We start from the raw sequence: 25,167 nt of genomic DNA, 5'->3' as shown, positions 1-25,167 counted from the left end.
CTAAAAGTGGAGAGCAGAGATTTAGGTAAAACACAAAAGTCTACAGACATTGTGATTCAAGTAAAAACATAATGCTGGAGAAACTCAGTAAGTCAAACAAGATAATGATACATAACCAATGTTTCAGGCTTGAATCATGGTATCAGCAAAATGTAGTCAGGCACCCAAACAAAATGGTGAGGGGAGAGGCAGGGTGAGGAGCACAGTCCCAACAGCAGGAAGTAATAGGTGGATAAGAGAGGGAGGGGATACCAGCATCAAGGGAGGTGGGGGGGGGGGGGAAATGGCTTAGATTTAAGGTGAGAGTAGAGAGATTTGACAGGGATCTGGGGGCACCTTCTTCACACAGAAGGTGGTGGGTAAATGGAACGAGCTTCCAGAGGAAGTGATGACTACTGTAAAATTCAAATAACATTTAGACAGGTACATGGATGGGAAAGGTTTAGCGGGATAGAGAAACAGTCAAGTGGGACTAATTTGGTTAGCACAGACAAGTTGGGCTGAAGGGCCTTTTTCTGTGTGGCAGAAGTCTATTAACTCTAAAATCCTATCTCCTCCTTTAATACCTCCAGTGTCCTCAGGCTATTGACAATCCAGAAGTTAGAACCTGTTTGCATTAGTGTAGAAACCATTGCGACTGATAATAGCCTCCAATAATGGCTCTCTGAACTTTTTCATCCATAATGAGATTAACTCTGATTCCTCACGTGTCTCCTCAATCCTGGGTCCATTCTGGTCAATCTCCTCTGCACCCTCACCAAAACCTGGACACTTTTCCCCAACATAATCCATACCTCCCCCCCCCCCCCCCCCCCCACCCTCCCCACCATACCCCGCACCCCTTCGTCCTCCCCAATTTACCTATTTTCATCTGGAAGTTATTAAATGAATGCTCGTTGATGTACTTCATCTGGTCCATCAATTTCATGGCATAGTCCGCTAGAGCCTTGATGTGTGTCTTGCCAACCTTATCGTACGTGGAATCGTTCAGTCCAGACGCTGCCATGTATGTGCTGCCTATGGTCTTAATTTTCTCCAGTTGACGGAACTGGTCTTCACTGATGATCTGCAGTGAGTCAAGCAATAGCTTACTGTAAAAATGAGACTCTGGATGAGTTGCCTCAAACTAACCCCGTCCCACCATCCCCCATCTCACATCAGGTGCGCAGAGCTGCACTCTCTCCACTGTTCCCTACAGATTTTGAGTTCTATTTTACTGGGACTGGTGGGAGAGGCTGGGTAGGCTGGGACTTTTCACCCTGGAATGTCAGAGGTGGGGGGAGGGTTGGGGAGACCTTGTAGAGGTTTATAAAATCGTAAGGAGGGTGTAGATAAAATAAATAGGCTTTTATTTCCCCAGTGTAAGGGAACACTGGACAATGAAGATTTTGCTTCCTAAACACTTTGGGTGTACTTTATGGATTTTGGACTGATGATCATAAAAGTCATCTCAACATTTTCCCATCACATACCTTTTTTTTTAAAGCTATAACCTTTTTTGTGATCTCCTGTCTTATTTTAAGTCTATTAGTATTTTGCCCACAACACAAGCTGCTTTGGTCAGTCCGTGCATGCCTGGGCATGCACTCACTGTAGTGCTCTACAAATGTCGTCTTAGGCCTGGGCATGGTTAGTCAGGATTAATGCAGACAGACTATAAAAGCTGTTCACATGCACAGATGCTGTCCATTACATTGAACACATGTTGTTCCATCCACATGTCCTTCAGACATTAGCAATAGTGAGAGTACTTAACAATAACATTTATTGCATTCGTACTTGGACCTCTTCTCTGCTGTCTTGGTGCAGTCAATGACAAACATGGTGAAAGGTTTCACCAGGACATTGCGACTGTGGAAACGAGGTATCAGGGCAACTGAAATCCATCAATGCTGCTGACTATCGCTGGACACTAATATGAGAGGCATCAGAAGACGAGTACAAACAAAACACTTTTTTGATCAGTTGAAGTAAAACAATGTGTCGACATCATTATGTGATTAAACATGCTAAATTCATTTAATGTGAACTTAATGTGTTTCCAAATTAGAACGTGAAATAGCAAATATGAAATTATCTGCATTCAGTTTGAAGTTGTCTACCAAAATCCCCTATTTTTTTTCAGAAAGTAATCCTTTTGAAAAAAAATTGTTGTCCTGTGGAATCCAGAGGGGAGAGATTTAAATGGGGCCTGAGAGGCATATTCTTCACACAGAGGGTTGTGGGTAAAGGAAATGAAAGACATGGGTACAAGTGTATGTTTAAAAGCCATGTAGGCAGTTGCATGGCTAGGAAAGTGATAAAGGACAATCAGGGATGAATAGGGATGAACAAAGGAGACAGCAGATGCTGGAAAACTGTAGCAACACATTAACTGCTGGAGGAACTTAGTGGGTCAGACAGCCTTTGTGAAAGTATAGATGTTCTGGGCTGAAACACTTCATGAGGAAGAGCTGGAAATAGGTAGGCACCCAAATAAAAGGGAATGGGGAGGGGAGGACCACAGGTTATCAGGCGATAGGTGAATTGGCTTGGGTAGAGAACTTGGCTGATGTGGACGAAGAGCCTATTTCCGTGCTGTAAAACTCTTATTTTTAATCATTTGTTTCAGGGCTCTGGGCGACGTTAGCGTCCAGAATTTATGGCTGTTCCTGGGAAGGTGGCTATAAGTCACCACCTACAACTGAATGGCTATCTGCACCATTTCAAAGAGGATTATGAATCAATCCCATCCTTGGCTCCCAGAGAGGCAAGAGAGGATAAGGACAGCAGCTTTCTGCTTCGGAAGGACATCACTGAACAATACACCAATGTGCTGAAGAAACTCAGCAGGTCACGCAGCATCTATAGGAAGTAAAGGATAACAAATGTTTCAGGCCTGAGCCCTTTGACAGGATTGAGAAAAAAAACAGGCAGATGTCTGAATAAAAAGGTGGGTGGAGCAGGAAGGAGAGGAGAGGGAGGGAGGAAGGGGCAGGGGGAGGAGCACAGGTAAAGAGGATACAGGTGGGAGGGTAGATGAGAAAAAAGCTGAGAAGGAGGAGTGGGAAGAAAGTAACTCTCTGATAGGAGAAGGAAGGGAAGGGGTAGGGGAGCCGGAGGAAAGGAGACCGAGGGATGAGAGAAAGAGAGAGACACAGGAGAGGAGGTCAACAGAAATTGGAGGTCTATGTTAATGCCATCTGGTTTGAGAGCACCCAGACGGAATTTCTGTAGGAACTGGTAGTTTTGTGGCAGTGGGTGTTGGGAATCTAAAATCAAATGCTGAATGTATTTGGCTGGTGAGGCAGCATTGAGGTGGGAATGAGGGGGTGGGGGGTGGGGGGGGGGGGTGGTGGTGCAGGGGCGCAGAAGCAGAATGAACCATTCAGGTTCATAATTTTTCACCAGAATTCTATTCACCAGATTCTGAGAAGAGCCTTCAAGCTGAAAAGTTACCTGTTTCCTTCTTCACAGATGCTTCCTGATCTGCCATGGACCTATAACATTTTCTGTATCTTTGCAGAAAAGGCACCGACCCCTCCCTCTGAAAAAAAAGCCCCGCACATTTCCTTTAAGCACCCCCCACCCCAACCCTCCCCCCAACCAACTTTAAATTTGTGTCCTTTAGAATCTGCAAGCTCCTTCTTTACCTCCTTTAGTCATTGAGTCACAGAATGTGGAAGCAGGTTCTTTGGCCCAACTTGCCTATTCTGACCCACACTAGTTCCCATCCTCTCCATGTATCCATCCATGTATTATAGTACCTGCCTCATTCACCTCCTCCGGCAGCCTGTTCCAAACACCCACCACCCTCTGTTACCCCTCAGATTGTTGTTAAATCTCTTCCCCTTCCCCCCCCACCCCCCCCCCCCCCCACACACACCTTATATCTATGTCCTCCGGTTATCGATTCCCCTACTTTGGACAAAAAAACTCTGTATTCACCCGATCTAGTCCTTATCATGATTTTGTACACCGCTATGAGATTACCCAAGGAATAAAGCTTCTGTCAACTTGCTTAACCTTTCCCTGTAGTTCAGGCTCCCGAGACCTGGCACCATTCTGATAAATCTCCTCTGCACCCTCTTCAAAGTGTCCACATCCTTTCTTTAATGAGGCAACCAAGTGTGATCTAACCTGAGCATTACCCATGGCTCTTGAACTTAATTCCCCCAATTAATGAAGGTTATCATACCACATGTTTTAACCAACTTATTGACTTGTTTGGCAACCTGTGCCTGCCAGCCCATTCTATTCTCCCTCTTCCTCCCCCTCCCCTTTCACTTCCCATCACTTTATTTCATGTCCACCTGATTCTTGCTATTCCTGATTAAGGGTTTTCGGCCCAATATGTTGACTATGCATTGCTTTCCGCAGATGCTGCCTGATCCAGAGTTCCTCCAGTGTGTTGCTCCATTTCTCCACAGATTGCAGACCTCTGATTCACCGAGGTTTCATTCACGCACTTCAAGGAGGATAAGCCCTCACTCCGGGTTACCCAGTATCTCCTGTCGGCAACTTACCTCGTCGAAGTCAGCGATGATCTCGTTCAGGAGGCGGAGGCACTCCACCCCCTCGTTGTTGGCCTCCAGCTCCACGTAGAACTCAGAGAAGTTGCTGATGGAGGCGAACATCACAGCCACGCACTCACAGCTCTGGTAGTATAGCTCATCATTGCGCCTTTCGCGGGCAAGGAAGTGGGCAGCGACATCTTTAGGCAGGATGTTGTGTAGGAGCCGCCTATTATATGCCTGCAGTTCTTCCATTTCCTCCTTCTCTTCCGTAGCCTACACAAGTCAAATTGCAAAGGTGCATTTAGCATGTTTGAAACTTCCAAGGTTTCTTAAAATTATGTGAAATGCAAATTTAAAATTATGGACATTTGAACAAACAATTTTTTTTTTTAACTGAATTTTTTATTGTCTGGTGAGGCCAGCATTTATTGCCCATCCCTAATGGCACATTTAGTGTAAAGGTTAGCGGAACACTGTTACAGTGCCAGCAGCCAAGGTTCGAATCCAGTGCTGCCTCTAAAGAGTTTGTACTCTTGTCTGCTTGGGTTTCCTCCGAGTTCTCTGGTTTCCTCCCACCCACCAAAAACGAATGTGACTTGTATTCAAATGGATGTAATTGGGCAGCATAAGGTCCCCAAGAGCCACGAAGGCAATCGTGAACCAACTTCTGGATCTGCTATAGTACTTCTAGTGAAAGTCCCCTCACAGAGCAGCTGGAATTGAATAACGTGTGGGATAGTCACCGCGATGTTATTACAGTGACAGTGACCTGGGTTCAAATCTAGTGCTATCTGTAAGAAGTTTGTACGTTCTCCCCTTGTCTGTGGGGGTTTCTTCCAGGTGCTCAGGTTTCCTCCCACTTTCCGAAAATGTATGGGCTTATAGAGTTCAACAGCTCCTCCCAATTGTCTGGATACAGTAGAAGATAATACAATAACAAATAGGAGCAGAAGGCCATTTGGCCCATCAAACCTGCTCCAGCATTCAATAAGATCATGGGTGATCTGGCTGTGGACTCAGCTTCACTTACTCATAACCTTCAATTCCCCCACTATGCAAAAATCTATCTACGTTTTAAATATATTTCATGAGCAGTCCTCTTATCAGACCATAAGACATATGAGGCTATTCAGTCCATAGAGTCTGCCCCATCATTTAATCATCTCATCTATTTACCCACTCAGCCCTACTACCTGGCCTTCTCCCCATAACCTTTGGTACCCTGGCTAATCAAGAACCAATCATTTTCTGCCTTAAATATACCCAATGACTTGGCCTCCACAACTGCCTGTGGCAACAAATTCCACACATTTACCACCCTCTTGCAACAGAAATTCTTTGCATCCCTTCAATCCTGAAGTTGTGCCCTCTTGTCCTAGACTCTCCCACCATGCGAAACCACCTTTCTACATCTACTCTGTCCATGCCCTTCAACATTCGAAATGTTTCATTAAGACCCCCACCCCCTCATTCTCCTAAATTCCAATGAATACAGGTCAAGAGCTGTCAATCACTCTTCATTTAATAAACCTTTCATTCCTGGAATCATCTTTGTAAACCTCTTCTGAACCCTCATCAACATCAGCACATCCTTTCTTAATTGACAAAACCAAATTGCTCACGATGCTCTGAGTGGGGTGTCACCAATGCCTTAAGATGCCTCAACATCGCATCCCTACTTATATTCTATTCTTCTCGAGATGAATGCCAGCATTGCAATTCAACTTCTTCACCTTTGATTCAATAAGATGTTTACCTTTACCTTTAGGCTCTCCTGCAAAGAACTCTGGATATTTTCAATTTTCAATCCATTTCGAAAATAATTACCTGTCTATTTTTTCTACAAAATTGCATGACCATACACTTTCCGACATTGTCTTTTATTGGCCACTTCTATGCTCATTCTCCTAATCTGTTTAAAGTCCTTCTCCAGCCTCCCTGTTTGCGACATGGCCCTCCATTTACCTTTGTATCATTCACAAACTTGGTGACAAAACCATTCATTCCATAATCCAAATCATTAATATCCAACATAAAAAGAAATGGCCCCAACATTGACACCTGTGGAATAACTGGCAGCCAACTAGAATATGATCCCTACTCTCTGCTTCCTGCCAGTCAGCTAATATTCTTCCCACTTGAGGGGGTGTGGTCACCTCCACCCTGAATGCATTTCGTGAACTGGCTCACCACCTTCACACCAAGGGCATTAAGGGATAGGTAATAAATGCTAGGCTCATTTTTGGAGGCCAGTTACCATTACTAAGTGAGATAACTTAAGTGTGTTATGATCCACAAATATTACAGTCCATCCTGCTGCTTTAAGTTATTGCACTGGAGCAACACAAAACAAATTTCCCTACTCCTCGACAAATTTCAAATGAGACGCCTCCAGCCAATCAAAAAAGCTGTAATACACAAAAGTACTAGAGGAACTCAGCAGGTCACACAGCATCCAGGGAATTAAAGGGTAACCGACGTTTTGGGCTTGAGCCCTTCATCAAGGTAGGGGCAGACAGGCGCCTGAATAAAAAGATGGGGGGGAGGAGAAGAGAGGAGGGTGGAAGGGGCAGGGTCAGAGCACAGGCTAACACATAAGAGGTCATAAATGGATATGGGTGGGAGGGGCGAAGATAAAAAAAAAAGCTGAAGTGATGGGGGAGTGGTAGCATCTCTGAATAGAGAGGGAAGGAAAGGGGTGGGAGCTGGAGGGAAAGAGAGAGAGAGAGAGAGAGAGAGAGAGATAGGGAAAGGGAGAGACTCGGGGGAGGGGGTTAACAGAAACTGGAGAAGTCCATGTTAATACCATCTGGTTGGAAAGTGCCCAGACAGAATATTGTTCCTCCAATTTGGGCTGGACTCAATATGTCAGTACACGAGGCCATGGACAGACATGTCGGCACAAAGAATGATATGTGGAATTAAAGTGGTTGGGCACTGGGAGTTCCCTGATTTAACTTCAATCATTGAGGCTATTTTCCAGACAAACGGGTGATTTTCTGCAATGATTCAGCATATTCTCCTATTTTAAACTTCCAGATTTTCTTTCGACGTCTCTCCATGCTGGGTGGGTCAATTGGACAGGCAGCTCCTCAATGAACTGCACTACTGAGTATACACCACACAGAGGCACTGTTGCCAGCAGTTTGATGGTCACAGCAGAAGGCTGATCCATGAAGACTCTCCATTCAAAGGGATGCATTAGGAGCATGAGAAGGCCACTCAGCGTCACCATTTATATAAACAAAGAAAATAGAAGTACCAGAAGGCCATTCAGCCCTTCGAGCCTGCTCCACCATTCAATACGATCATGGCTGATCATGTGACTTCAGTATCCTGTTCCTGCTTTTTCTCCCTTGATTCCTTTAGCCAATAGGGTCACAACGCTTTTCAATACATCCGATGAACTGGTTTAAACAACTCCCAACTGGGAGGGAGTTAACCGTTAACACTCAATAAGCGAACAACCTCAATATGTCATCTTTCACCCTTTGCTTGTCAAGACCCCACTTCTGCCGAAAAAAATATTCAGAAGATTCTGCTTCCATCATATTTTGAAGAGGGTTCCATTGATTCACAACCTCAGAACATAACATGGGGCAGCATGGTTAGTGTAGCAGTTCGCACAATGTTGTTACTGTGCCAGCAATCTGGGATTGAATCTGGCACTGTCTGTAAGCAGTTTGTGCATTCGCCCCGTGTCTGCGTGGGTTTCCTCTGGGTGCTCCAGTTTCCTCCCACCGTTCAAGACTTACCGGCGGTTGTAGGTTAATCGGGTGTAATTGGGCGGCACAGGTGAGTATATTCTCAGATGGTTGAATCACTTCCTCCCAGGCTCACACCCTCATCTACAGCATCAACCTGGTGAACCTCGGAAACGGGAACATGCAATTTGGGAACGTGAGAAAGTGGAAAAGTTTTGGGAAGATCTAAATCAGGCATTAAATAAAATCACAAAAAATAACATACCAAAAAATCCAGAGATCTTTCTTCTAAGTAATATAAGAAGTAAAGAACTTGGCCTCGAATTGGATGAAGCACAAAAAAGATTTATTATGATAGCCTTAGATGTTGCAAAAAAATGTATAATGTCAACCTGGAAATCAGAAGAGAGCCTGAGAGTACAGCAATGGTACATAGAAATGAATAAATGTATTCCATTGGAAAAATTAACATATAATTTAAGAAATAACATCACAGTATTCGAACAAATTTGGGAACCATACATAGAACACAACAGAGAGGTCCTACCATGGACCTCCACCCCCTAAAATGACAGAATGAGAAGAAGACGAAATGAACGGACCCAGTGTGTAAAAGTGGATGACACAATTTTCTTGTTTATTTTCATTGTGTGATGACATTGTTTAATGGGTTTAATGTATTGTATATGTTGAACATATACAATACATATATCTCTTGGTGCCTGCCACATTGACCACCGCCAGTGGGCTGATAACGCCTCAAACCGTGCATCTTGGCGCCTCACAGTTTGGCGGGCAGCAGCCTCCTTTGAAGAAGACCGCAGAGCCCACCTCACTGACAAAAGGCAAAGGAGGAAAAACCCAACACCCAACCCCAACCAACCAATTTTCCCTTGCAACCGCTGCAATCGTGTCTGCCTGTCCCGCATCGGACTGGTCAGCCACAAACGAGCCTGCAGCTGACGTGGACTTTTTACCCCCTCCATAAATCTTCGTCCGCGAAGCCAAGCCAAAGAAAGAAAAGATGTTGAACATTTAGTGGGTGGGGAGGGGGGTGGGAAGGAGGGAGGGAAGGGAGGGGGGGAAAGGGGAGAAAATGACGCTGTGTATATTCAAGAGGGAAATGTTTGTGTGTATTTTGGTCAATATGGTTCATAGTGTGAAAAATACAGAGGTGAACCTCAGCACCACCTCAAATCCAGTATATCCTTTTTCTAGTAAGAAGACTAAAACCACATGCAGTACTCGAGTTGTGGCTTACCAGTACCCTCTAGCATTGAAGACAGGATTCCATTTGCCTCTTGATCACCTGTTGCACCTGAAAACCAGTCTTTTACGATTCATTCACAAGCACTCCCAAGACTCTACAACATCATGGTGCAATCTTTCACCATTTAAATAACGTGACTTTCTATTTTTCCTTCCAAAATAGATAATCTCACGTTACTTCACATTTATAAAGATTGTACTCCATCTGCCAGTCCCTTCCCCTCTCTCTTAAACTATCTATGTCTTACTGAAGACTCTCTGCATCCTCTGTACAATTTGCTTTTCCACTCAATTTAGTGTCATCAGCAAACTTAGATACGGTAGTTGGTCACCTCTCCCAAATACTTCATGTACATCGTGGACAGTTGTGGGCCCAGCACCACTCTCTGCGGCACTCTGCTTACTACTGATTGCTAACCTACATTTATCCCATTTTGTGCATCTCCAGGGACAGAATGGACAATCCACTATATATCAGGGTGGCAGAATGGTTAACACAACGCTATTAATGTGTCCGGGGTTCAAATCTGGTGCTGTCTGTAAGGATTTTGTCTGTTCTCCCCGTATCTGCATGGGTTTCTTCTGGGTGATCTGCTTTCCTCCCACCATCAAAATGTACCAGGGGTTGTAGGTTAATTAGGTGTAATTGGGCAGGAATGGCCTGTTACCAGGCTGTATGTCTAAATTTAAATTTAAACTAGGGATACAGAGGACAGCAGAAAATTTTGGTAAAAATGCAGCTTTGAAAACTGAGACAAGAAAGCTCATGGGACGAAGCCCTTAGGAAGGGGCAAACCCGTGACTGTCGGAACGTCTGGCCACTTGGGAGGCTTGTCAGGGAAGCTGCACCCATGTCACTGAATGACGACAGGCCATGCGGGGAACAGCAAAGGGGTTTCAACATTTGAGGGGGCTCGATGGCTCAGTGGCCTTAAGTGCATGGATGGACACCTACCTGCAGCTTCCAAAGGAAGTCGAGCCTGGCTGTTGATTCCACCTGCTGTGCATGGAGGTAAAGGGCCAGTACAAACACAGTGATGATAACAGGAGTCATGATCTTCAGAGATACCTTCGAGAGCCTCGACGAACTGCTTAGGGAAGGAGACGCATCAATAAATAACCAGTAACTAAAAGGGGCTACATTCATTTTAAAAAAAATCACTCACATCAATCCCATTTGCCCACACATAATCCATGGTTCATATTTGTTGTGACCGGGCTGCCTAGCACGCAGAAGCGGTTTTTCACAGGTAATCTCTTTGCAAGTGGCAATAAACCTAACTAACCAACTGACCCCACTGTAAGTCAGGCCTCAGGGCCGGGAGAGTGGCAGGAAAAATCAAAGAGAAAGATAAAAAATTAAGTTGCAGGGGTAATGGAGAGGAAGGAATATCCTCTGCTGGAATCTGATGGGCCAAACGGCCTCTTTCTTTGCTGTTGTAAATAAGCAATAATCTGCGATGTTAGTTGAGGGATAAATATTAGCCAGTACAACATCGTTCCAAGAATGCCTGGAATGCATTGCCAAGGGTGCTGGTGGAGGCTGGTTCCTTAGAGACGTTTGAAAGTCTCGTAGATAAGCATATGGATGCAAGAAAGAGAGGGTTATGGGTAATTCTGCCTCGCTCACAGGAAAAAGAACCTCAGGGTGTAGGTGATGTCATTTATATATTCTGACAATATATCTGAGATCTAAATTTAAAAGTTAAATTGTTGAGTAGGTCGGCACAGCATTGTGGGCTGAAGGGCCTGTACTGTTCTCTGGTCTGACAGCGATAGGTTATTTTAAGCACCTGTGAGAAGCAAGTTGTTCTGCTGTTATTGAAGCCAAGACGAATAACCTAAAGGTTTTGGATTAGTCTTTGAGGTTGACTCTGCAAACCTCTCAGTACCAGGACAGTTAGGGATGGGCATGCCCAGATCAAATAGAAAAAGGGTAGGCAGGATCTCAAGGGAAAAATAAAAAGAAGGATATATTTGTTGTGGGATCAGATGTATGGAAGAGGGTCAGTCTTGGTAAGACCACATTGGCTGAATCACTCTGTACTAAACTGTGCATTGCACATAATCCCATTAACATGAGAAAAACATTAAATGTCCACTATAATGGTGTTGGCCTTTAATTTCCACCTACATTGATTTTTTTTAGCAAGCATTACAACAAAGTAAATTTCATTCATCATGAGATCACACTAATGTATGAGAGAAATAAATAACTATTGATGAAGGCAGTGAATTGCAAAATCAAGTCATCCCAAGTTTATTGTCATCTGATTGTGCAAGAACAACCCGAAGAAACAGCGTTCTCTGGTCCTCAGTATAAAACATGCAGAAACACAACCAGACATAACACACATACAGACAAATAATACATATCAGGACGAGTATTATATCCATAAAAATAAATGTTGTTTTGCACAAATGAGAGTCTCAGATGGTTAGTGTGAGCCATTCCTTTTGTCGTTTAGCATTCTCACTGTTGATATGAACATTGAGCAACAGAGGATGAGAGGTGACTTAATGGAGGCCTGTAAGATAATGAGGGGCTCAGATAGGGTGGACAGATAGCACCCCCCCACCCCGAGATGATACTAGCAAATACCACAGGGACATCTGCACAAGGTGAGTGGAGGAAATTTTAGGAGGAGGTATTTCTCTTACTTAGAGAGTGGTGGGTGTCTACAGTGCATTGTTGGGGGGGGGGGTGGTGGTGGAGGCGGATACTATAAGGATATTTAAAAAGCCTTTAGGCAGGCACATGGATGTAAGTAAAATAGAGAGTTATGGGTGTGAGGTCAGAAAGAATCAAATTGCTGTGAAGTGGTTTACATTGGTTGGTACAACACCTTGGACTGAAGGGCCTATACTGTGCTGTAATGTTCTATGTTCTAATTATTTCACTTGATCACAATTATGCTTGGGGCTTTACACTGAATTCTGCTGGTCCAGTCAAGATAAAATAGCACTGTATCTTCTGCAGTCTGCAGGCAAGGGAAGCAACTGCACATCTATCTCCTCTACTATCAGTTTAAAATGTGAGATATTTAGCATCTAAATCAGGAAGTGCAGTTTAAACAATCTGCCGGAGGAACTCTGTGGATCAAGCAGCATCAGTGGGAGAAAAAGAATGGTCGATGTTGCAAGCTAAACCCCTTCAGCGATAAAGGGCTTCTGGCCAAAACATTGACTGTTTATTTTCTCCCACTGATGCTGCTCGATCCGCTGAGTTCCTCCAGCAGATGGTGCTCTAATTCAGATTCCAACCTCTGCGGTCTCGGGTGTGTCTCCAGTGCCGGTTTGAATATTAATTAGAGTCATTGTATGTGGAAACAGGCCCTTTGGCCCAACTTGCCTACACTGACCAAAATGTCCCACACACATTAGTCCCGCCTGCCCACGTTTAGCCCATATTCCTCTAAACCCACCCTATCCTCGCATCCATCTAATTTTCTCTTAAACATTGCGATAGTACCTGCCTCAATCACCTCTTCCGGCAGCCCATTCCACACACCCACTACCCCTGTGTAAAATAAGTTACCCCTCAGGCCTCTGTTAAATCTCTCTCCCCTTACCTAAAACCTATGTCCTCTGGTTACCAATCGGCCTACTCTGGTTAAAATGTTCTCTGCATTCATCTGATGTATTTCCTCTCATGATTTTGTACACCTGTATGAAATCACCTCTCATCCTCCTGTACTCCTAGGAATAAAGCCCAAGCCTCCTCACCCTCTCCCTATAGCTCAGGCACCTGAGTTCTGGCAATATCCTGGTAAATCTTCCCTGCACCCTCTCCACCTTGGCAACATCTTTCCCGAAGGTCAGTTTCCAAACCTGAACAATATATTCCCAATGGGGCCTTACGTCTTATACAACAGCAACAACTGACTGATAAAGGCCAATGTGCCGAAAGCCTTTTTGACTACTTTCAACATGCTATGAGCACATAGTTCTAGATCCCTGCTTTGCATCACTCCCCTAAATCCTCCCCCATTCACTGTGTAGGTCCTACTCACGTTAAGCCTCAAAGTTAAACACCTCAGATTAGAATAAAATCTGAAATAAATGTAAATGAGGTTAACATTCAGGAATTAAAGCAAAAGAGAAAAATGAGATGGAAAGAAAAGGTCATTTAAAATAAAAATGCTTGAATTTGTTAAAATCGCAAATGATTGAATCTGAAGGAATGAGACCCCACAATATTGAAGTTCAATGTTAGGTGTTTTGGGTACACCGTGCCATTTAAAGTTTACCTACGACGGCCAGATAAAGCCCTACCTATTCCTGGGGGAGTTTGGTGAATATATATCACATAAGTACAGCAACATTACTTTGCCTGAACTTTCTCGCAATCCTTGGGAGTGTTGCAGCATCTGTGGAAAGTTAAGCCCAGAGTGGAAGGTTTTGATTTAACCTTGGACGTGTAGGTACAGAGAAATACTGACTGTTCTGCACTTTAAGAGCGTTGCATTAACCGTTTAAGAACACCACATCACTGTGATTATGTGAAATGGACAGCAGGCAGTAAATAAGCAGGACAGTGGACTCAGTTAGTGGAGCATTTGATCACCAATGCAAGTATTCAGCTTCAACTTATGGATCAGTAATTTATGGATCCTTCTCTCCATAGATGGTCCCTGACCCTCCAGCTCCTCATTGCTTGCTTACATGTGAGTACTAGTTGAGCATTGATATCCTGTTACTACAGATAAACATCAACTTCTGCATATTCTTCTGCAGATGACACAAATTGTGGGTGCAGTGGACAGTGAGGAAGGCTTTCAATGAGGAAGGCTGGATCTGGACCAGCTGGAAAAAATGGGTTAAAAAATGGCAGATGGCATTTAATGCAGACAAGTACAAGGCACTGCATTTTGGAAGGTCAAAGCAAGATAGGACACACATGGTAAATGGATAGGCATTGAGAAGTGGGGTAGATCAGAAGGATCTGGGAATACAGGTATATAATTTCCTGAAAGTGGCGTCATAGGTAGATAAGGTTGTAAACAGATCTTTTGGCATATTCGCCTTCATAAATCAAAGTATTGAATATATTGTTATGGTAAAGTTGTATTAGACATTAGTGAAGCCAAATTTGGAGTACTGTGTGCAGTTTTGGTTATCCAACTACAGGAAAGATATCAATAAAATTGAAAGAGCGCAGAGAAGATTCACTAGGATGTTTCCAGGACTTCATGAACTGAGTTACAGGGAAAGGTTAAACAGGTTAGGACTTTATTCCCTGAAATGTAGAAGAATGAGGGGAAATTTGATAGAGGTGTATCAAATTATGATGGGTAGAGTAAATGAAGTAGGATTTTTCCACTGAGGTTAAGTGAGATACAAGCCAGAGGACATGGGTTGAGTGAAAGATGGAAAGTTGAGGGGGAGCATGAGGTGGAACCTCTTCACACGGAGAGTGATGGGAGTGTGGAATGAGCTGCCAGCTGAAGTGGTGAATACAGGCTCAATTTTAACATTTAAGAAAAATTTGGACAGGTACATAGATGGGAGGGGAATGAAGGGCTATGGACTGGGTGCAGGTCAGTGGGATTAGACAGAATAATAGCTTGGCACAGATTAGAAGGGCAGAAGGGACTGTTTCTGTGCTGTAATGTTCTAGGGTTCTAATTAAACCTGCCACTTAATTTCTGTCGTCAATGTACTAGGCTCAAAACAGTACTTACCATGTCCATGTTTCATTCGATGAGGCACTGGGGGTGAAAGAAAGAACTGGTTAGTAAAAATTTAAAGAAGTTGAAGCAATGTGAATGAAACCCAAATGATCCCAAATGCATCTGGTGACAATCACTGGGAAAGTTTAAACAAACATTCTGTAAATTCCATTACATCAAGCTGAGCAGATCTCTATTCCAGTCAGAAAGAGTAAAATCCCTGCTTGGTGGAATTCAAGCAATCGGCAAAAAAAATTGCAAAAAATAAATGGGTAAAAAATATGAAAATTTAAAATTGGCATGCCTTGACGTTAGTTTTCCATTCATGCAGTCTCAAGCAGCCGGAAAATTAGCTTATCTGGCATCGACCAACCCTTGTAGGTGCTGGATATCAGGGGTTTTACTATATTTATATTTATTTCTGTTGAAATATTTAAACTCCCGCATTTTTTACACATTTATTTTCTGTGATTTTCTTTCTTTATCGGTTGCTTGAGGTTGCCGGTTGCTTGAATTCCAGATAACAGGGATTTTGTGTATATTGAAAACGTAATTTACATGACAGAATCAACTTTCGTAAAAGACAAAGAGTCGACATGAATATTGCCCAGCACTCCTAACAATCAAAGAAAGAGAAGCAAAAAAAAAAGTCCCTTTAGAGACACTGTGTGTCTGTGGATTTGTCTCCAGCGCTCCCACAGCCCCTGCATTTGCACAGACTCCTGTTCAATCTGAGCTCCAGATCCAAACCTCTGTTGTGGCCTGAGGCCCTTCTTGCCCTCAACACCCACTTGAGAGGTAACCTTTGATGCCCTGGGTAATCAAAAATCTATCAATCTCTTCCTTAAATACGCCCAATGACCTGGCCTTGACAACCACCTGAAAGGGACACTGGGCAATCCTAAGGGTGAATCTTTGTCTGCTTTATGGCAGACTAATGGTAATTTTGTGTAATATTACATTTCCCTTTCAAGACATGACAATAATTAGTATCTGATCTGAAATTCTCATCTCGCCATCATCACCAGTGACTCAGAAGTGTTCAAATTCTCCTGTCCCCACAACACACAAAGAGATACGTGCACTGCCAAGGGGCTGCTTCACTGACAGAAGTGTCTGCCCTCAGGATGACGAGTTAAACTGGGTCACCACCTCTTCTCTGGTGGATGTTGAAGTTCTCGAGCAAAGGTGAACAGGAGGAGTCCATATGCACAAACTAAGGTCACCTGGTAGGTTTGGGGCTGAAATGAGGGGAAACCTCTTCAAATCAAAAGAGTGGTGAACCTGTGGAATCTTTCCAAATCAGAAGGCCGAGTCACTGAATATATTTCAGGAGAAAGATTTCCAGATGCAAAAGTCAACAATGGGAATGGTGAGGGAACAGGATGGCAATGAGAGAGAGCACCAAACATGATAGCATTGAATGGTGGAGCAAGCACGATGGGCAGAGTGGCTTCGATGGGTCATAGCCAATGTGTATCTCCATCAACATCCCTGAAGCTGAGAAAGGTGTGGAAAGGTGTCATGAAAATGTTGACGGGACTGGAGGCCTGGAGAGGCTGGATAAACTGGGAACTTTTATCCCTGGATTGTAGAAGTCTGAGGGGTGTCCTTGCAAAGACAACAGGTCACAATGTTTTTCCCAGGATAGGGATGCCTTGAATTAGAGGGCATAGATTTGAGGTGAGAGGGAATCCTGAGGGGAAACGTTTTCACACAGAAGGTCGAGGGTGTAAGCAATGAACTGTCAGAGGAAGTGGTGAATGCGGGTGCACTAACAACGTGCAAAAGGCATTTAGACAGGTCCGAGGATGGAACAGGTTTAGAGAAATATGGGCTAAATGCAGGCAAATGGCACTAGTTCAGGTGGCAGGGCTGAGTTGGGCTGAAGGGTCTGTTTCCATGCTGCATAACTCTGTGACTCTTGGTAGCACGTGAAAGGAGTTTCTGTGTGTAACCTCCCCACTGTGTTCCCAGTACTGCAACCCTGACCCATTGCTTGTCTGTCCAAGTCAGTGGTCTCAATCATTTTTTTTCCCACTCACATAGCACCTAAAATAATCCCTTACTAACCACAGCGCACTGATGGCATAGGACGTCATAGATACTCGGTGGTTAGTAAAGATTTACTTAAGGTGGTATGTGAGTGGAAAATAAAAGGTTGAGAACCACTGGAAATTGATGTTCTCAGAGACGGAGTTTCATCAACCAAGGCCTCTAGATTTCTGGCGATCTTAACCAACACTTTATCATGCCCCAGCTAATCTATCCCTCTCACTTCAATTCACTCAAATGTAAGGCAATTGTTACTCACAGACTGTTGGCGATGATCAGCAGGTCCGCGTTGTCGAAGAGGGTGACTCCAGGTGCCTCCAACATGATGACGTAGATTAGCTCAATGGTCAACATGAGCAACAGCTTTCCGATGCTACTGATCTGCAGGAACACTGCGCAGGCCAGCAAGCTGAGCAACACGCAGTAGGTGAAGTACTGGGCAAAGGGAGAGATAAACCGGTTAACCAGGGCAGCAAACAAGAAGTCTGCAGAGTACACAAAAGTGCTGGAGAAACTCACCAGGTCATGCAACATCCATAGGAAGTAATACGCAGTTGGTGTTTTGGGCCTGATCCCTTTGTCAAGTGAGAGGAATAGTTTGGGTGAACACAGAGAGTCTTTTGCCCAGGGTAGGGGAAATTGGTAACCAGAGGACATAGGTTTAAGGAGAGAGAGTAAAGTGATCAGTAACCTGAGGACATAGGTTTAATGTGAGCGGGGTGAAGGGAAAAAGATTTAATTAGAACCTGAGGGGTAACTATGTTACACACAGAGTGGTGGGTGATGGAAGAGGTAGTTGAGGCAGGTACTATTGTAACATTTAAGAAAAAAATGGACAGATACATCGATAGGATTGGTTGAGGGGGATGCAGGCCAAACACAGGCAGGTGGAACCTTTGGTTGGCATCTGCACGTTGGTCCAAAGGGCCTAGTTCCATGCTCTCAAGCTTGAAATGTAAACTGCCCACTGCTTCCCATGGATGCTGAATGACTTATTGTGTTCCTTCAATGAGCTCTGTACTGCTCTGGGTTAATCAGAATCAAGTCCCTTGTACAAAAGAAGCAGTACAATCGAGAGCAGCCATTCTCAAGGGGGTCTCTATGGCCACACCAGGGGCCACAGCACATTTTAATAAAAGCCTTGTTTTCTTTTCATCTCATGCTACATAAATTTTTATTATGTAGTTGGTAAGAGAGAAGTACAGAGAAACAAACATTTCTCTTTTCACAGGGAAGAGCATCCATACACACCAGGGTGGGGGGGGAATAGTTTAAGAATAGTTTGTTAAGAGTATTGGAGGCTGAGGGGAGACCTGATTGTAGTTTATAAAATTATGAGAGGTATTGATCAGGTAGACAGTCATGATCTTTTATCCTGTGTAAAATGTCACGCACTTGACGTAAAGTGAATGGGGATGGTAATGTTTCAGGGCGATTTGCGAGGAAAGTTTTTTTTTACACAGTGAGTGGAACGGGCTGCCAGGAGTAGTGGTAGAAGCTGGTACAAGAGTAGATTTTAAGAGGCTTGCTGATAAACGTGAATATTCAGGTGTATGTGTCAGATGCAAGCAACAGAATTTTATTTTAAATTCGCCATCAGGTTAGCTATGGGCCGAAGGGTCTGTTTATTGAACTTTTATTGATTTTTTTTCTCCCTCTCTGTATTGCAGTCAGTTTGTTTATATTTTGTTATTTGTTTATGAGTACGTTGAGTCAGGTTTTTTTTAGCACTGCCAATAAGTGGTCATTCTGCCTGGCTCGCAGGAAAATGTATGTGATGTCATGTAGGTACTCTGATAATCTTAATATTTCTCTGTTCCCTGAGTGGGTGTGGGGTGGCCAGTGAGGCTGCCATTTATTGCCCCAAACCTCATTTGCCTTGAGAAGGTGGTGGTCCAATAACCAGTGGGTTTAATAAATAAGAGATGGAAAATAGAACGAGAAAGAGGTGGGGAGTTACCTAAAATGGGAAAAATTGATATTCATGCCATTGAGTTTAAGGATTGTCCATGAGGAATATGATTGTTGTTCCTCAAGCTTATGTTTGGCCTCATCCTGGCAACGGATGAGACCGAGGACAAACATGTCTGCATGAGAATGGTGATGGGAATTCAAATGGTTGGCAATTGGGAGGTCTAGCTTGCTTGCAGAGTCGATTACAGAGGGATCAATCACATGGAAAAACTTTCACCTCATTACAGAGCCAAGATCTCTCAGAGGTCTGAAGGGATTTTGATAGAATAGAAATGGAGCAGTTTTGGTGACCGAAGGATTGAGGGTGGGATCAGAGGCTGAAAGGTCGCAACCTGAATCATGAGGTTCAATGGCTGTTGAAATATGGCAGCGTTACCTCAGGGAAGTTACAGCTGGGTTGTTTGCCATTGCAGAATGTTGTATCCAAGTCCAAGCTGAAGTTTGAGAACGAATTGACAATGAAACACGCGTTGACATTACTCGGGGTGGTATTGAACTCTTTGGCCACACAGCTCTGTAGATCTTGGGTGTTGCAGACAAACTGGAAGAAAAATAACCATAGCAAATAGTTAAAGAATCTTAACGTCCTTAAGGCCGCAGATCTCTTGAGTTTTACTCCCATTGTCGCCTGCCTTCTCCCCTTCCTTGTGGGGTACAATGTCTCAGTCCCTGGAAATCTTGTCCTAACTGACCCAAGCCAATACCTGTGATCTAAAAGGGTGGAATAAAGATTGATATTTACAGAACATCATGTTTATTACATAGAGAGTTGTAGGGTCTTGAACGCATTGCCAGGGTGGGTGATGGAGGTGGAACAATAGGAACATTAAATTTAAAAGAATCTCAGACAGGCACATGGATGCAAGAACAATGGAGGGTTATTGATGTGTGGTAGGAAAGGTTTAGTTTGTTGATTAGGTTTACATAGGTCAGCACAGCATCGTGGCCAAAGCTGTAATATCCCATGTTCTATGTTAAACATGGAGAACACTCAACCTTTTTCATTTGCTATTCATGCAAATACTGGGGAGGGAAGCTCAAAGACCCTGCTCCGCAGGAGCTTAGCCAGAACCTGCCTACCTGGCCTGAAATGGGTAAGGTGTCCATTCTGATAAAGCATCAGATTCAGTCAGACCAGGTGCTATGCACAATCTGGGTCAGTATTACATGCTCAGCAGAAGCGCATGTCACGGATTATGTTGATCAAGAGAAACGTGGGTGCAACTTTGCAACTTTTCTGCTTTTCTCTGCAAACAGCTAGGTCAGGAATTGGAAAAATATTTTATGGGTCCTTGCGCTAGCTTACAGTCAGTGAACTGTTACAGCCGAGACCATTCGGCCCATCTTGTCCACACCATCGCTCTGCCACAGCAACTGCTCAATTCCAACCACTAGCCCTTCCAACAGAAGCCTGAAGAACTGCACCTCTAGATTCCAGAACATTTTTGTTGCAACAACTCTTAGACCCTTGAGCCCTTGTTACTCTTATCATGCATTGCTCTGACACCACCAAAGGACTGCTTGGCTATTCTTTGCACGAGGATTACTTGGAATATTTACTCTCTCTTACTTATTTCTTCATTAAGTTTAATTATGTTTACTTTTGTAGCTTTTTATAACAAACATCTGTTTGGCTGTAGTATGTAAGAATTTCAGTGTCTATGTACGTGGAATAATCAAAATAAAAAATTTTAAAAATTTTTTTCTTACAACACGGTAGTAGCAAATTTTGGCAATTGAAATAGGTGCTATCCAATTGCACCCAATTAACCTACCAACCCCAGATGTTTTTGGAAGGTGTGAGGAAACCAGAGTACCCGGAGTAAACCCACACAGACACAGAGAGAATGTACACTCCTTACAGACAGCGCCGGATTCGATCCCGGATCACTGACACATTAATAGCATTGTACTAACAGTGCCACCCATTTGTATGACAATAAACATTTTATAATACAGATGTGTGCAGCTTAATGTCTGATTGGGCTATGTCCAACCACATATACATCCGTGGTCCGACAAGGTTATAGTGGAGTTCATAAATCCCGATCAGAGAACGCAAAAATGGGATGTAGCGGATATAACTGGAACTGAAGAAGAGGCCAGGGAAAAGGAAACTGTTGAAGGAGAAGAAGAACAGGTGCAGAAGAGGTTCACTGTTTAAGGGGTTAGCCAAATTCTTTTCAGACTTTAGCAGCTTGTTGAAGAAGAGTGCTGAAGAGACGGACCCAAACAATGATTTTTTTCATTCAACAATTTCACATCCCATTTCCACACTGTCATGTCTGTCAATGGCCTTATGTACTGTCAGGTTTAAACCACCCGCAAACTGGAGGAGAAATACTTGATACCCTGTCTTGGCGCTCTCAAACTTGATGGCTTTGAGATCGAACTCTCCAATTTCCATTAATTTCTTGCTTTGGTTTCCCTCTTTCCCTCATCCCTCTGTCTCCCTTCCTCCAGCTCCACACCCCCTTCCCTTCCCCTATCAGAGAGATAACTTTGTTAGGCCCTTGCCCTCTCCCCCATCACCTCACAGCTTCAATCTCTTCTACCCTCCCACCTGCATTCACCTGTTAGCTGATAGAGTGGAATGCTCATACAGCGTTTGCAGCATATAAAGAAATTTATGAAGAAAAGAAAAGGCAAACTAGGCAAATAACACTGGACATATTCCTGAAGAAGTCAACAACTCCCCAAGACAAGCCTCAGCCAGGTCCTGCAGGGATTACCGAATGACAGTCATCAATGGAGGTTATTTGACATGAAACTCTTCCAGTGGAACACCATGAGGAAGTTGAGAACAGGATCCTCTTTGTTAAATTGTGTGTGATATAGGCTAATAAAGAGTTTACATAGAAGTATAAAAATTGGGGAAAAAATTAAACGGTTTAATTTATCATAAGTTCAGTATCCTATATAGTTTTGCTAAGTATATACAGAAATATGCTGTTCGCACAATGTCCACATTTCATAATGCCCATTTCACAGACATATCGTGGATGTTAAGCGGCACATAGCTGTATATTTAATTAGATCCTTCTTGAAGGCCGCTTTAGAATCTACCTCCATTATATCTGCAGGCAATGCACTTCAGCTTGCAGCACACACTGTGTGGAAAAGTGTTGGTCACATCATTGTTTCTTTTCCTTTATTTTATACACGTGATCTCTCTTTCTGTACTACTCTTCTCAAAAGAATTGTCTCCGACTCTTCATTCTGTCCAGGCTCCCCCACCCCACCCCCCCAACACTTTATATTCTTTGAATTCCACGCAGTCTGTAAGATGTTTGTACGTTCTCTCTGTGTCTGCGTAATTTTCCCCATGCTCCAGTTTCATCACCACCCTCCAAAACGTACAGGGATGCAGATTAATTTGTCTGTAATTGGGTGACAGGGATTAAATGATTGGAATTGGCTTCTACCGCATTGTAAATAAAATTTGAGTGCATTGGAGCACTGCCATCTGCAGATCTCCTGTCAAGTTCCACACCACTCTGTCTTGGAAATACTTCACCAGATCTTCACTGTCACATCCTGGAGTTCCCCTCCCCCAAAGGCATTATGGTAGATCATATCCCACTGCAGTGGCTCAAGAAGGTGGGCCACTACTGTGCTTTCTGAAGCAACGAGGGGTAGACTAAAACGCTGACCAAAATCCAATGAAATTAACACTGAAAAAATGCTTTAACATCATCCCAATTCAGGCTATCTCTTGAATGAAGAATCACACTAAGGCCTAATTTTCTTTATCATGAAGAATTCAAAGGATTCTGGACTCCAAACTAGCAGGACATTTTCATTCTAGCCAAAAGTTATCACCTCCATCGTTACTTTGGTTGTTGACAGATTGTTCTGGGATCTTGCTGTGCTCATTTTGGTTTCTTCTTTGGCTTGGCTTCGCGGACGAAGATTTATGGAGGGGGTAAAAGTCCACGTCAGCTGCAGGCTCGTTTGTGGCTGACAAGTCCGATGCGGGTCAGGCAGACACGGTTGCAACGGCTGCAGGGGAAAAATGGTTGGTTGGGGTTGGGTGTTGGGTTTTTCCTCCTTTGCCTTTTGTCAGTGAGGTGGGCTCTGCGGTTCACTTTGGTTACCGTCTTTCTTACAGTACAATGCTTCCTACATTTAATTGGCTGAGATGCACTCATGTTAGTAAACTAAGGAACTGATTGTGGACTTCAAGAGGGGGAGATCAGGAGGACACAGACCAGTCCTCATCGATGAAGGAACTGCTTCCAATCACCATCCAAGACTCTCATATTCACAAAACAATATTTATTTATATATATATATATATGAATACTTGTCCTGCATATGTATTCTTTGTCTGTATGTGAGTTCTGTCTGGTTGTATGTCTGTGTGTGTTTGCACTAAGGACCAGAAAACAGTTTTGTCGGGTTGTTCTTGTGCAATCAAATGACAATAAACTTGGCTTAAGTCAGAGGTTGCTACGTTCCTGATCAGGAAGGGAGTCAAGAGTCATGGGAAGAAAGCAGGAGAATGGGGTCGAAGAGGATTAGAAATCAGCCACAATGGAATGTTGGGGGGGGGGACTCGGTGGGCCTAATGGCTTAATTCCGCTCTCATGTCTTATTCTATGGATCTGACAACGAGGTGCCTCTTATCCATGGGAATCAGGCATGCTGCAAACATGCGGCCAGCTCTACATACCATGTTGACAAAGGACGACAGAAAGACCAGTGAGATGGTGAAGACCCCAACAATGGTGCTGTTCATCTTCGACTGGACGATCTTCTTGGACAGGAGCTGCAGTGGGACAGGGAAGATCTGGGGGGAGAGAAAGATTGGCAATCAGTCAGGTCAGCTGGTTCCTGTGGGTGATTTTAATTGTTTACATGAAAGTAACATTTTCCCCTCTGCCAGCAAGATCTCTCATGATCTAATTTAACAGCAGAAACTGATTTATTAACCTTTTAGTGACGCTTTGTTGGGAACATAACAAAAATATGAGCTGCATTAGGCCAACGACCCTTCCCTGTCATTCAGTTAGATCATTGCTGATCCAATCGCAGGCTCCACACCAGCTTCCTGCTCTCTCTCCATACACCACACAGCGCAGAGATCTCTACCTTGCCATGGTCAGATGACAGCTCTCAGACATCTTCTGTTACTTACCCCTTGAACAGGACTCCATTATGAAAGAGCAGGCCTCTGCTTCCTACACCATCACTGACCTCATCGCTTCTGGTCATCTCCTTTCCATGGCCTTTAACCTCATTGTTTCTCAACCTCGCACTGCCTGATTCGACCTCCTACCCAAGATCCAAAAACTCAACTGCCTTGGTAGACCCATTGTCTTTGAATGCTCTTGCTCATCAAGCTGGCATCATCTTACCTCAACTCCATTTTGTCCCCCTTGGACGAGTCCCTTCCCACTTACAACCGTGACACCTCACATGCCTTCCATCACTTCAACAACTTTCATTTCTCAGGAATTGACCACCTCGTTCTCACCATGGGTGCCCAGTCCCTATACACTTCCATCCCCCATAAACAGGTCTCAAAGCTGCCTGCTTCTTTCTTAATAACAGACCCAACCAGACCCCTTCCACCTGCACCTTCCATTTGGCATATCCTCTGTTTCCTATACATTTGCCCTGGTTTCCACCACCCCACCACCAACACAAGGACAGGGTTCCACTCATTCTCACCTACCACTCCACAAGCCTCCACATCCAACATATTATTCTCCATAATATCCTCAAATCACCATGGGATCCCACCACCAGATACATCTTCCCCTCCCCTCTCCTCTCTACTTTCCTCAGGGACTGCTTCCTCTGCAACTCCCTCATCCACTCATCCTTTCACACCATTCCCCACCGTGGTACCTACCCCTGTGACCATAAAAAGTGCTACAGCTGCACCCACACCTCCTCCCTCACCACCATTCAAGGCCCCAAATCGTCTTTTCCAAGTGAAGGAACATTTCGCCCATCAATCCGCTGGGGTAATTTGCAGCATTCGATATT

General features: G+C 43.9%; 1 protein-coding gene across 4 annotated transcripts in view; it reads right to left on the bottom strand.

Annotated features, from left to right (window-relative positions):
• Positions 1-25,167, bottom strand: part of adcy5 (adenylate cyclase 5) — a 390,458-nt gene that overhangs the window by 7,702 nt on the left and 357,589 nt on the right. Inside the window, exons 13-20 of one of the 4 annotated variants that reach the window (XM_069934774.1) lie at positions 23,846-23,962; positions 22,993-23,172; positions 19,547-19,711; positions 17,456-17,631; positions 15,154-15,180; positions 10,425-10,560; positions 4,506-4,769; positions 862-1,066 (exon numbers count right to left, since the gene is read on the bottom strand). In XM_069934774.1, the coding sequence (XP_069790875.1) occupies positions 862-1,066; positions 4,506-4,769; positions 10,425-10,560; positions 15,154-15,180; positions 17,456-17,631; positions 19,547-19,711; positions 22,993-23,172; positions 23,846-23,962 (1,270 nt within the window). The remainder of the gene's footprint in view (positions 1-861; positions 1,067-4,505; positions 4,770-10,424; positions 10,561-15,153; positions 15,181-17,455; positions 17,632-19,546; positions 19,712-22,992; positions 23,173-23,845; positions 23,963-25,167) is intronic. The other 3 variants (XM_069934775.1, XM_069934776.1, XM_069934777.1) reach the window with 3 other exon arrangements.

Source organism: Narcine bancroftii, chromosome 4 (genome assembly GCF_036971445.1).
Source record: "Narcine bancroftii isolate sNarBan1 chromosome 4, sNarBan1.hap1, whole genome shotgun sequence".
Lineage (NCBI taxonomy): Eukaryota > Metazoa > Chordata > Chondrichthyes > Torpediniformes > Narcinidae > Narcine > Narcine bancroftii.
Note: the sequence above shows the minus strand (reverse complement) of the source record. Positions and strands in the feature narration are given on the sequence as shown.